The sequence below is a fragment of the Amblyomma mixtum genome, chromosome 3 (genome assembly GCF_055824585.1).
Source record: "Amblyomma mixtum isolate Tamu chromosome 3, ASM5582458v1, whole genome shotgun sequence".
NCBI classification, from domain to species: Eukaryota; Metazoa; Arthropoda; class Arachnida; order Ixodida; family Ixodidae; genus Amblyomma; species Amblyomma mixtum.
In genome coordinates, this window is record NC_143014.1 from 59,886,315 (window position 1) to 59,899,118 (window position 12,804).

Below are 12,804 nucleotides of genomic sequence, written 5' to 3' on the forward strand. Positions count from 1 at the left end.
CAACACACGGTGCCATTACACACTGCACTGAGGCTTTATTTAAAACCACACTTTAAAATTTGAACACCTAGAATGAAGAACAATTTTTACTGGCAATTTATACTGGAAGAACAACTTTTACATTCCCAGACTTGCATTCCCTCGAGCAAGAATGGAAACGGCTGTACAAAACCCGCGCCGCAAGCGAAACGTCATTCGCACCGCTCGCGCGTCCTGGCAAAATTGTCCCCGGTAGTACCTCCGAGCAGCACTCAGCATCGCGCTTCCATCAAGAATGCTCTCAGCCTCCAACGTATGGGAGTGTCCGAGTTGCGGCGACGGAGTTCGGCACACCACCGAAGATGGCTCAATGCCCTGATTACGGCGGCGTTCCGTTCCCATCAATGCGCATGCAGTCAGAATAGCAAGAAAAGACGCCAGTCGTAGATGCCGAGTGTTAACGGCAGTAATCCTCCACGGGTGCACAATAAGCTTAGCGTTATCACACGCTAAAGGCGCCCTTCCCATTGACGTAAGTATACACTTCGGCGACATCGAGTCCCCGCGCTGCCGCTTAATTTTTCGCGCCTCCGCCGGTAATATGATGGCTTGCTTGAAAGCTGCCGAGAACGGTCGCTCATGTTCCGTACGCATGATTCGTCACCTTACTGGGTGAAGCGATAGCGCGGTAGGGCTGCGTGTTTATATTCGCATCTGTCCTATCTGGTAATCTTTTCCGCAACTCTAACGGGAAAAAAAATCGAGAGGCGGTGGAGCGGCGCGGCTTTGGTGCTTATCTGATCTTCCAGCCAGCGTCCGCCGCGGCGGACGCGGTTGTTGCGTTGTGTGACGCCCGTCTTTTTTCGTTTTTCTTTCTTTCCTCTTATCTTTGAACTCTCCTCTATCTGCACGTGGCAGCGGTGGTGGCTCGGCTAGAGCCAGTCGGCAGGCCGGTAAACTTTCCTTTTCATCCTTCGCTCAGTCGCAACAACAACAACAGTAAACTGAGGTTTCTTGTTTTGAAGCTTAGACGACTGATGGCTGTGCTCTTCCTTCTTTGCGTCTGCCTCGACACGGTGGCAGCGACGCGGCTTATGGCAGCCTTAGTGCCGAGGCTCGGAGACGGCCAGAACGCAGGATCTTCCGCAAGAGCGCGTCGCCCTCACCTTTATTTCGTTTGTAGCTGGGTTCGCACCCCGACCTGGTTGTGATTCGTGTATTGACTGACCCCCGAGCGTTGAAAGCGCGATAAAAAAAAAAGCCATCTATGCGGCAATACTCGGAACTGAAACCACATAAAGCAAGCGGGCAAGCGCCCCAGAAACACTATTCGCGCGAGGCGAATACTTCGAAATTTCGAATACCGAGAATTCGGTTCGAAGCGAATATCGAATACCGTGCTATTCGATCGAATATTCGAAAGTATCGAATATTCGCACACCCCTAATAAAAATACATGTCAACATAGATTGATTTTCAGCATCATGCATCATTTCTGGCTTCCCACAAGGTATAATTGGAAAATTAAGCTAGTATCTAGACTACACCAGGTCCTGTCTTGGCCGTATGACCGTCCAACCAGGTTTAATAAAAATGTCTTACTGAATGATGCAGCCATGTATTGCAAAATTAGGATCTCGCAGCACTGCAGCAGTGCGAAATTGCACTCTTCATAAAGTTCCTGTTAATCAGTGCAGCCATTCATTGCACTTTGCAGCTGCAGGCTGAAGTGCAATGCACAGACGAGTAAAAATAATGGTAACCATGCATTAGCAATGAACAGCGCTGTATAAGCAGCATTGTACTGCAGTCACCTTTAACACATTTCTGGAAGTATGCACTAGTTTCAATCAGAAGTCACACAGCAATGGGCCTTTGGTAATGTATTTAACAGCAGCACCCACGTTAACTTTTCACATTTTTACAAGTAAAGCAATGCCTTTCACAACAGCTTTAAGGAACACAAAGCAGCCTTTGTCTGTAGTTGCTCACAGCTAGCATACCACTGCAGTGGCTAATCACTGAGGAGTCTACAAAGCATCTCAAAATCAGAACTGTTTATTTTTCAACTTCATGTAGCCCGGTTCCCCAGCAGCGGACAACCGTCAGTAGCTCAGGGGCACCAGGAGGATTGCACGAAAATCAGCACAAAACACTGCCAGGACCTTGTACGTGTGGTGAATGGATATCATTTCAAATGGTAAGAGCACAGCACAGAGCAGAAAAGTAAAAAAAACTGCAACAAAACATGTAACTAGCAGTAAACTAAAATGAATGGTACCAGGCAATAGCACTGTGGGATGTGTAGTGATGGAAAAGTCAACAAGGACCACGGCTTCACAACACAAAACCATAGTCATGATTTGTTCACCACTACACGCATTGACATTTTCCACATCTCTACCTTTCAAACTCATTAAAGCACAAAAATCTAGGGCCTTTGGGCACAATGAACATGCCATTTTGATGCTGAATGATCATACACAATAAAAGATGATGATAGTGATTTTTTATGGCTCAAGGGCATCTGCGGCCAAAGAGCGCCATGGCACAAGGTACTTTTTTTCTACTCAAGGTGGGGTCAAAGACTCATTCCCCAAGCATTTCACCCTGATTAAGCTGAGCACCAGGCCAGGGGAAAGCTTGCACCTATTGTATCACCAGTGGGTATACCCGGCGGCACTGGGGATGGAACCCTGGACCTCCCGCATGTGAGATGGATGCTGAACCACTAGGCCACCGCTGCGGTACAATAAAAGAATCATGACTATGTAAATGCAGCACTAGTAGTGCAGTTACAGACTTGGAAGCATATGTATGTAAGATGTGCATGGGTGTAATCCCCATGTGGCAGAGGTTGAGGCCCTGAAAAAGTGACCAGTTTCTCGACGTCGTCGATTCAGCTGCTTTCACAAGGCATACTTGCCAACGGCACTGTACATGCGTACAAAGTGCATGCCAATTCTGACTTGCTGACATCACAGATGTCGTAGGGGGATATTGTTTTGAAACCAGAAGGCCTCAAGACAGCCGAAGGACTCAAAGGGCGAACAGAGGGAACAGACGTAATTTGCTCTACATGCTTAGAACAAATTCTATGCAACTATTATATGCAAAGAAAATGGTTTTCACAGATGTTCATGTCGTGAAAGGTCCAAAGACTTCCCTATTGGGACAGGAGTTCTGGTAGTTAAAGCGCTGGTCATCACGCACTTTTTGGTCATCACACACAGAGACAACAATGCAAAAATGTTCCCAGGACTGCCTAGGAACTATGTGTGGAAAGTATACGGGTTCATCTGAAAAGATGGTGACCTCATGCAGAGTTTTGTTCCCCATGGGGCCAGCAATTGATAAGGAACTCCACTGCTTCAGAGCTCGGAGCTTATTACAAAAGCAGACAATCATACATACTGGTGTGTACCAATTGTGCCCGTGCAAAAGCCACCAGAAGACATATGGCTCTGCATAAACCTGACCAAACTAAACCAGTCAATTCAAAGAGAATTACACGTCCTTCATTCAAGTTGCCAAGTACCTCTCCATGCTTGATGCCAACTTTGGTTTCTACCAGATAAAGCTAAGTTCTGACAGCCAGAAGTTCACTTTAAGACCATGTCCATGCCTTCCATGCCAAGAGAATGGGCTGACATATCAGAGACTGCTGGTTAGGTGTCAATGGACCCGTAGCCAATTAGCAATCCTTTTTAACTTGAGAAGCAACAACCACACAGAATCAAGGTCAACACCCTTGCAACTGCCATGAACAAGTGCCTTTAGCAGCACTGCATCTACTGCTTTCATATTTTTTCCCCGTATAAATTGACCTGACAGAACTCTTGACCAATAAACTTGACAAAACTCTTCACCATTACTGAGACCAGTCATGCAGAAGGCATCAACTGAACACTCTTAAAGGGGTCATGATAAGTTCTACCAACAAGTCATGCTTTTACATTGCAGCTACTAGCCACAACATTATTATGCATACTTAAAAAAGAAGTAGGGCCCTACGTATGCATTTCAGCTAGAACAGCCATATTGAAGCAGCCAGAGTGATGTCATAAACTGACAGCACCGTCGTCCGCTGTAAAACTGCTGTGCACACGGTCAGTGAGGTGAGATGCTGCTCGCTTCTTGTGCAGTGGCTTCTTGTTCTATCTAAGAGCTGTTTCTCGTCATTGTACTCTCTGTTGCACTCTCGCATGTATGTGCAATCCTGAGGTCCACCAGAAGGTGCTGGATTACTGGAGAGCATAGCCAGGAGCTGTGAAACAGGACACAATTCTTCAGTGCCACTGAAAAGCCACTGCACAACAGACGAATCACAGCTCGTACTTTCTGAAATGACGATGAGATGGTGAGTTATTCTCCATCTCAAAAGAATAAGGAGAGGCAACAATGACTACTGCATGCCAGACAATGCCACCAGGGAGGCCAGTTCACTTACAAGGTTCAGGTTAGGATTCAGGTTAGGATTCAAGGAACTGTTAGAACAGTTCAATGAACTGTTAACATTTCACTGAAACAGTACAAAGAACTGTTAGAACCCAAATCTGAATCCTTCACCTTCACATTCTCCACGGTGGTGTCCCTTGGCCCGACATAAAACACAAAATGATGCTTGAAACCGGGCTGCAGCTTCCTCAGTCCTGCCACGATGCTCGAAACAAAAGCCAGTGCTTGTATGCCGCGAACACGGCACACATGGTACCAGTCCACAGCAAGCATCTCCAGGTTTGGCTCTCGCTGAGCTGTCAGGAAGAGGTGCGAGAAAAATAGGCATAATTTTGATCAGGTGGGCTGCAGAGGCCATTATCATTCAACACCAGTACCTCTACATATATTTTGTACGAGCTATGTAATTTTTTAAGGAAAGAGGCATACAGAAAAATGGCAAGGTTTTTCAGGCCACTGGCACGCACCTGTCATGCATCAGTAGCCAGAGACAAAGCAGGTGCAGTTTCATCACATGCAGATGAAAAGAGGAAGTTCATTCAAAGAAATATTCCAAATAGTAACTGCATGGGTGCAAAACTAAAGGGCGCAATCTTTCACCCATACAATGGCTTATAAAGACTGCTGATGCATACAGCTGCAGACATAAGAATGTGAACAGAGTTGAAAAGAACACCAAGGTCAAAGTGAAGTATGCCTATATCGACTGATTGCTGTGTTCTAATAACAAAACAGCAACACTGACTGAATAGAGCTTTCATAAGCTGGAAATGGCCAAGAAACTAAATACAGCTGTCACTGCCACAGGCCATTTCCACCAGCCAACTGCAATGATCCTTCTTTTTTATATCTTCTTCAGGCACTGTGTACACATATGCAAACGTGACCGCAACGCTATCAAATCTCGCCTATACAAGCAAAAATTTCCACAAACACGGAGGATGTAATCAAATGGGCTGAAGTCATTTGCGTAGAGAGATTCCACGACATGTATACGAAACAACTACTAGAATTCAATTATTTTCTTAATGGATGCCTCTGGTTACAGTAGCCCTGCGGCTTTTCTGGCGAGTGGCAATTTTAGTTTGCTGGTTTTGCAAGTATAACAGCTATAACTTGCCCAAAATGCGTCAATTTGTTTACACAATCACAGCTAGGTTTACTTCTAATCTATGTAAAAGCAAGAAAGCATGGAGTGATGCCACAGCACATTCACAAAACCAACAAGGTTGCACATGGAGTGATCTGCAGGCAAACTGATGTTGACTTTATTCTCGGTACACAAGGGCCTGATGTTAGAACAACACGTGCCTAGAGGAGGCAGTGTGACTATTTCTACTCAGCTCAGGGTCAGGGTCAGCTCGAGCCTGCTATTCGCTGGAAATGGCACTGGCTGCCAACAACAGTCTCCGTCGCGACTATTCTACACCACAAACTGCTTCACAGACTGTCAACTATTGAGGAAGTGCAGTTTTGAGGCATCCCACATTCTTTGTATTCGACCATCCTCACACCACCGAGTTTGCTTGTGTTTGTCCTGCTTCAAAATGTGTAAAGCGTAATGAGGTCCCACAACAACAAAGGTCACTCAGGAATGCATGAACGGTGCTAACCGATTTGGAATAATAATTTTTCCTCACAATATAGGCACTTGCCAAAAACTGGCAAAAAAAAACAACTTAAAAGAGGGCTGTGTTGAGTACTAGAAATGTGATTATTTTAGTACCTTAATTAAACCTTCTGTAAAAGAAATTTAAAAATCCAGCTCCTGCTTACCACTGAATGCACCTCATATTTGCATGCACAAAGGAAGCGAAAGTGCCAGAGGTGCTCCTGGAAATGAAGGTCAGGTACGCAATACTGCCGAGAAGAAGCAGAGGTATGTAAAAATGATGACATGTATGGAGAATCGAGTGGCTATCAGATGATTTCTAGGACAAGCAACATAAAACAAAAATGACAAAACAACTCTGCAAAAGTCATGCAAGCTGGCCAGCTTCATTGCAGTCTGCTGGCAGTACACTGCATTGGTAGATGTGCAACACTGCTTTGAGAACAATGTGAGCCATCCTAGGTTATACATAGCTTGATCATGACGTCACGTCACTGAGATTGCTGCTACGGTGACCATGTTTAGGAACCACTTGGCTGCCACTCATGCTTCAAGACGCGGATAAACAGATGAGTTTTGTGCTGCAACCAGCTCCTTTGCTCTCTGTGCATGGAAATGCCTTCTCTTCTGAATGCACAGTCCTTTCACAAGGGCTAAAAATGGCAACTGATCGTGTCAGTGCACATTCAATGCGAGGAAAAGGTTCGACAGTGCAAGAAAACTGGCCCCTCATGACTGGAAGCAGAGAAGAGCACAGGCGGTAGCCTGTTTGTGAACATTAAATACACACATTGTCAGCTACTTTGCGACTGTCGATTGAAGGTACACAAATCACCGTAATCGCACAATTCCCATGTTAGTACGTAGGTGAGAGCTTGTCAGCAATGCAAGCTCAAGGAAGGCGATGTTCTACTTTAGATGTCAGAGGAAAACTTTCTTTACTTTTAGGCTCTTCGAGCTGGGTTAACTCATCTCGAGGCGTTAATGTTACGCTACCAGTAAACGTTAGTTCCTTTTTTGCTGCAAAAAAAGACAATTCACAAAAACATGCATTTCTGCCATCAGCTGTGGGCGGGATGAAAAAAGATCAGCGTATGCCTAGGGTGCCTCGATATTGCTGCGAGAAAGAATATATTTAAAGTTATTTACACAAGCGAAGGGAACAGCTCCGAGCGACACCGAGAACACAGCCAGAACTTCGTTGTAGTCTTCATCTCCTTCCACTTGTTCAATCGCTCATTGTCATCGCCTACCTGCTTCAATATGGAATGATGCATCAAGGCACCCTACACATGGCTTAATCGGCGCCCCTGCTACGTTGGCCTTCACATGCTGTTTTTGCATGAGCCTCAGCTTGCCTCTTCTCACTGTGTATTGTCTCACTGTGTGCTGGCGTTGTGCGAAATCTTCATGCTTAGCACCAAGCATGAAGCGATGGGGCCCAGTCAAGCTTTGTCTCCTCGAAGTGGTCACCATTTCAACAAAAAGCATCCGGTTAACCACTGGCGCTTTCCTAGCTTCACCATCGTCACATACACGACAGTCGAAATTGTGAATTTACCTGTTATGAAGAGTGCACCCCATACTTGATGGTAGCGGTTCTTGTGGTCAAAGTTGGCACGTTAAATGCACGCCACACTCAAGCTCTATCGCTCTGTTCAGTGCGGCTTCGTTCGCTCACACAGCGAGAAAATTTCTGCTCGTCGGGTGTTTCCTACCGCAGCTATTGCTGCACTTGGACTACCGAAATATAGCGTGCTGCCGTGCTGAAATGATGTGGAATGCATACTGCAGGAGCTAGAGGTTCATCAGCATGCATGGAAGCATATCCTAGAATTCCTCTCCCTGACATCAGTGCAAGCTATGAATAAGTAGTACACGACAGTTTTGGACTGTAAAACACGCTTACATCAACGTTGAGAATTGTGGCCGCTAGCCTGGGAAAGGCGCCGCACCAGAAACCTGTTCAGGTGAAGGCGGTCAGCCTCCTTGTCACGCCCCAGTTCATTCCCTCGGGGCACTACCTTTTAGACGAAAATGTGGCTTGCATACTGCTTCCCTTCTGCCACAGTCTCCTGCATAGAAAATATTGGATCATGAGCAATGAACAACAATGCTTTGTTTTTGCAAGACCATTTTTACATCGGGAATGCAGAAGAATGCAAAGTGCAAGCACATGTTTTCCACATCTGCCTCTTCAGCACTTTCCAGCATCAATGACATGCACAGACTGACAACTCCCAGCTTTATTTGAAAGTTCTATACAGAGCAATCCCTACAGTTTCAAAGACAAGTACGACACTAAGCTGCACTTCCACAGCATTGCGAAAGCAAGCTCCCGCATTGTGGGTCACCAAACTACACAAGCATCCCAGCAAACCAAAAACCCCTCAGAGACGTCTAGCTAGACATCTAGCTAGACGTCTATGAGAGGTTTTTGGTTTGCTGGGATAGGTGAAAAATGAACTGCTCCAGAAGGAGAAAGAAGCCCTATCTGCACACTGTAGCAACTAGTGAACCAAGTACAATCGCGGACAAAATGTGTATTTTGCTTAAAGGAATTTTATCCTCTGTCGTCAATTTTGAACAGCAAGGCAGCATGCCCCTAAACACAAAACAGATCCCACGCACTACCCAGTGCTTCACTTCCAGACTACAAAACGCGGCATACCATGACGAACAACAGTAACAGTGGCTTACCTCGAGGCGTGCAACGATCGTTGACACTGTATTGCTGTTTCGAACGAACAAATCGTTTCCGCCGACGTAAACACCAATGAAATCTAATTGATGCCGAAGGCGAAGTCCCCGGACAAGACCCGGCAGCGTCTCCGTCGTGGCTCCACCGAAGCTAAAGGTGACGACGTTTACCGTGCTCTGCAGCGGGATTCGGACTCGCTCCAGAAACTTCACCTGGCTGTCGCCAACGGCAGCAGCGCGCACGCTGCCCGAATTGTTGATCTTCCCGCTGCGCTGACGACAAAGGCAAAAGTGGCAAAAAAAAAAAATCCTGAAGACAGGTTAGACCCAACTAGGGACATCTTCGTCTTCTTTTAGGTACTTTCAAAGCACATGGAGTTCAATGCAACTAGGGAAACCTAAGGACTACCTCACATTCCTATTGCCGGCGGATTTTAGTCTCGTGCCTAATAGTAACATCTGTAATTACAAATTTCAGTTAACAGGCCTGTGAAGAAAAGTAGCATAAGTGCCTTAAATTAATCAGAACCGAATCGTACTCTTGAGCATGGTAAAATATGTTAATGTTGAGCTCTTGTCATTGTTACTCGTTGAGGCCCTGAAATACTGGCTATATATACTCGAAGATAGGGTTCAGCGCTGTACCACGAGTACACATAATGACCTAAACAGTACTGGTCGAAGACAGCCTCCTGGTGGCAGGGGTGTGAATTGAATTGTGCGCATTGCCCGGCGGCTGCGCCCGAAAGGCACGCAAGAAGCGTGCAACATTTTTTTTTTCTCCTTCAAACCGGCGCAAAATGCTTCACGCATGTTTAGTCAATGATCCACAGCCAGGCGCCCACAACAACTGCGTGGCGTTCTGTTGACATTTTGCCGATTTCCATATGCGTTAGTACCATACTGAAAATGAATGCCTCACGCCATTACTGCGCTTTCTGATCGCATCACATCTTACTTTTTTAACTTCTTTTTGATCGAAGAAATTAAAATAACTTATAGGCTTGCAGCATCCAAAATACGCATGCGTGGATGCAGTAGAAAATCGTGATGGAACAGAAGGTAACAGATTACGAGACTCATGGAGTTCTTTCCTTCCTCCATGACGAGACTGTTGGAAGCCGGAGTGCGAAGGCATATAGAGCGAATACACACCCTGGCGCACTCAGCGTAGCGCTGCCCTCGCATAGGAGCCTCGCAGCGCACAACCGGCCGTGATGACGCCAACCATTTGTGGACATTAACGTGCTCATTTATCATCGCGGATTTTGCGTGCATATCTCAGTGGTGTTTCAGCATATATATCTGTATGCAGCGCTGACGAGCACGGGCTATGCTTCGATCGTCGTCGCCGCATCAATCGCATAGATGGAGATGTAAGGGCCGTTGTACGATCGCTTTTGAGCGGATCCGCCAGGCAGGCGGACTGGTCGACCGCCCGACCAGAAGATAGGCAACCGCCCCTCAAACGCAGCCTCATACAGAAAATAGGCAAACGCACAATACGGTATGTAAGTCAAAATTTTCCGAAATTATTTTCTCATTTCACAATGCACCTATGAAGACCGTCGTCTGTTAACTGCTGGCGACTACTTTTAAGAAGATCATGAAAATGTATGCAGCGTCATTTCGAAACTGATATATCTTTTTAAAACGTCACGATAAACGTTGTTTGTAATGCCGTACAACCCGCCACAACGTCTAGGCGCTCGATCAACGCTCAACGCAGTCGCTCAAACTAGACAACCTACTGAGCTTAGGCAGCTTTACCATTCGGAAAGAAATGGTTTACATGAAAGGCAGTTCTCAGACGGCATGCAGCGTAGCAGACGACGGCACAGAAGAGCCGGGGCCTCCCTACGTTTGCCAAAACCGAAACCGCATGAGAAAAAAAGTCAATCATGAATTAATGAGTGGTCGTAGGCAAACACTACTTGGTTATCCGTGCATACTAACATTTTACGCATAATTACGAAGAAGACATGCAACTAAAAATCCGGTGTATACACAGCCTACGCAGACAGGCATTTTTTTGTTCTGCGTGCTGGCGTGCTGTGAACAAATGAGCGTCAAGGACAAATTTTGTCATTTACGAGAATCAGCGTCTGCGTACTGTTTTGCATTCACGTTCAAACGAGCATGTGGACCAATTTTTGATTGCAAGGCGTGAGCGTGATACGCCGACACGAGTCCTCTATGGTGAAAGCCATCTCCTTTAAAGTCAGGCCAACCGAAAGCCAATCCAATCCAATCCGCTTCACTTAGCAGCCAACATGGCAGGCAATCAGAGGCGCAGTAAGGTGTCTGGTGCGATGAAATGGGATGCTACCCCTGCGAAGCAGACAACTACGGGCCGGAAGCCTCTCGCAGAGCCAATGTCTATCAAGCAGGTATTTGTTATGGTAGGACTGCACCTGTGTCGTCGCGTGGTGGTTGTTGAACCTCGCGTCAAAGTGCCTCTGTACCTTGGGGTTTTACTCATCGGGTCCGTGATGTGCGACTTTTTCCCCATTCCGCGTACTTACCTGTCGCGCAAGGACAACGTGTTTAATGCGTATTTCGTCAAGCTTGCCTGGGGCTGGACTCTCGTTACGGTAGGACTGTTCGTGGCCGTTTCCAGTTGGGTGTACTGCTGCGGTAACCGCGCGCTTGTTGTGCGGCATTTGAGTCGCCTCGCTGTCGGCACGGCTGCCTGGTTCTTTACAACAAATTCCTTTGTAGCCTTTGAAACGTACACCAGCCGCTGCACTCTTGATAAACACGGAACGCGCGAAGCATGCTTGAAGGCTGGCCAACGTTGGTTTGGTTTCGACATTTCGGGCCACGCATTTCTGCTCATTTTCTGCAATCTTTTGATTGCCGAAGAAGCACGGAGTTTCTGTGGTTGGGAGAGGATCGGAGATTTGCTCAGAAATGAAAAGTACGACGATGATAGCGCCCTGAAGGACCTGCCAGCTGAACAACTGCACCTGCTACAGGAGGCTTACCCACGACTGACTCCTTATGTGCGCCTGCTGTTCGTGGCTATGACCTACTTCTCACTCCTCTGGGATCTAATGCTTGTATGCACTGTGGTGTACTTTCACAGTATGCCGCAGAAAGTACTAGGCGGCGTTGTGGCGATTGTTGAGTGGTACATTTTGTATCGCGTCTGGTACGTGTCATGGTCTCCAGGACTTCCAGGAAAAGGACCGTTCAAGTACGCCGATGCCCTGAGGAAGAAATCACAAGGAGCTCAAAACTGAAGAGACATCGAACATGCTCCTGCTCGTTCACTCTAACATAATGAGGCCTTCCTACATCATCGGACGTCATCACTAATGAGTGCAATCTCAAGCCTTCACGGAAGGATTGGAGAGAAACCGGCGAATTTGTGTGTGGGTACAACCCGCTCATCGGAGACACTGTAGGGAGCGGCCATGACTGTTGGTCATGCGTCATATTACCGCGTGAAAGTGCATTTTTTGAGGTACAACAAAATTTTAGAAAAAAAATTTGGGGAGAACTGCAGGGCTAAATGTATCAGTCTTATTTATCAACATACCATTTGGATTATTTAAAAATAAAACACATGAATTGTTTTGTTTACCATTTGTTGTTGTCTGCACTAAATGACAAAAGTGTGATGAACGCTAAGTGCTGTGTTGCTGAGCTTTCATCTTTGAAGAGGCCATGGTGTTGGTAATTAGTGTGCGTTGTGATGGCATTTGGTGATGTCATGTTCAGCTACTGTGACTACACACTAATGCTTTTGAAGTGTATGTAAACACACAAAACGATACAGTGTTTACAAATGACATCACAGGTGCTGTGATGAAGGATCAAGCATAACCTCTACAGTTGGTAAAATGTTTAGGGGAATCCCCCAAGGTGGCGTCTGGAGTAGCATGCTAGGCTCATAACCAGGCAGACCTCCTTGTTCATTAAAGTCTCTCTCTCCAAGGTGGAGTATATTTGTAATAAGGGAGTAATTACTCATTGACATCCACCCGAGTAATTACTGCCTTACTAAAAACCTCTACAGTGTAGGCTGGAGCAGGTGGCGATTAGGTAAC

The 12,804-nt window shown here is 46.3% G+C and overlaps 1 protein-coding gene and 1 long non-coding RNA gene across 3 annotated transcripts; one reads left to right on the forward strand and one right to left on the reverse strand.

Moving 5' to 3' along the window:
- Positions 1-2,021: 2,021 nt before the first annotated feature.
- LOC149350356 (uncharacterized) lies at positions 2,022-9,658 on the reverse strand. 2 transcript variants are annotated; one of them, XR_016290351.1, is made up of 3 exons: positions 8,750-9,658; positions 6,214-8,124; positions 2,022-4,733 (listed from the first exon to the last, which is right to left on the reverse strand). It is a non-coding gene; the product is annotated as an uncharacterized LOC149350356 (long non-coding RNA). The 2 variants fall into 2 exon arrangements; XR_016290350.1 differs by having other exon boundaries at positions 7,959-8,124; positions 8,750-9,641.
- Positions 9,659-11,009: 1,351 nt separating this feature from the next.
- Fitm (acyl-coenzyme A diphosphatase Fitm) lies at positions 11,010-12,337 on the forward strand. The gene has a single exon (XM_089579379.1). The coding sequence runs from the start codon at positions 11,023-11,025 to the stop codon at positions 11,992-11,994; it is 972 nt and encodes a 323-aa protein (XP_089435505.1). The 5' UTR covers positions 11,010-11,022; the 3' UTR covers positions 11,995-12,337.
- Positions 12,338-12,804: the final 467 nt, after the last annotated feature.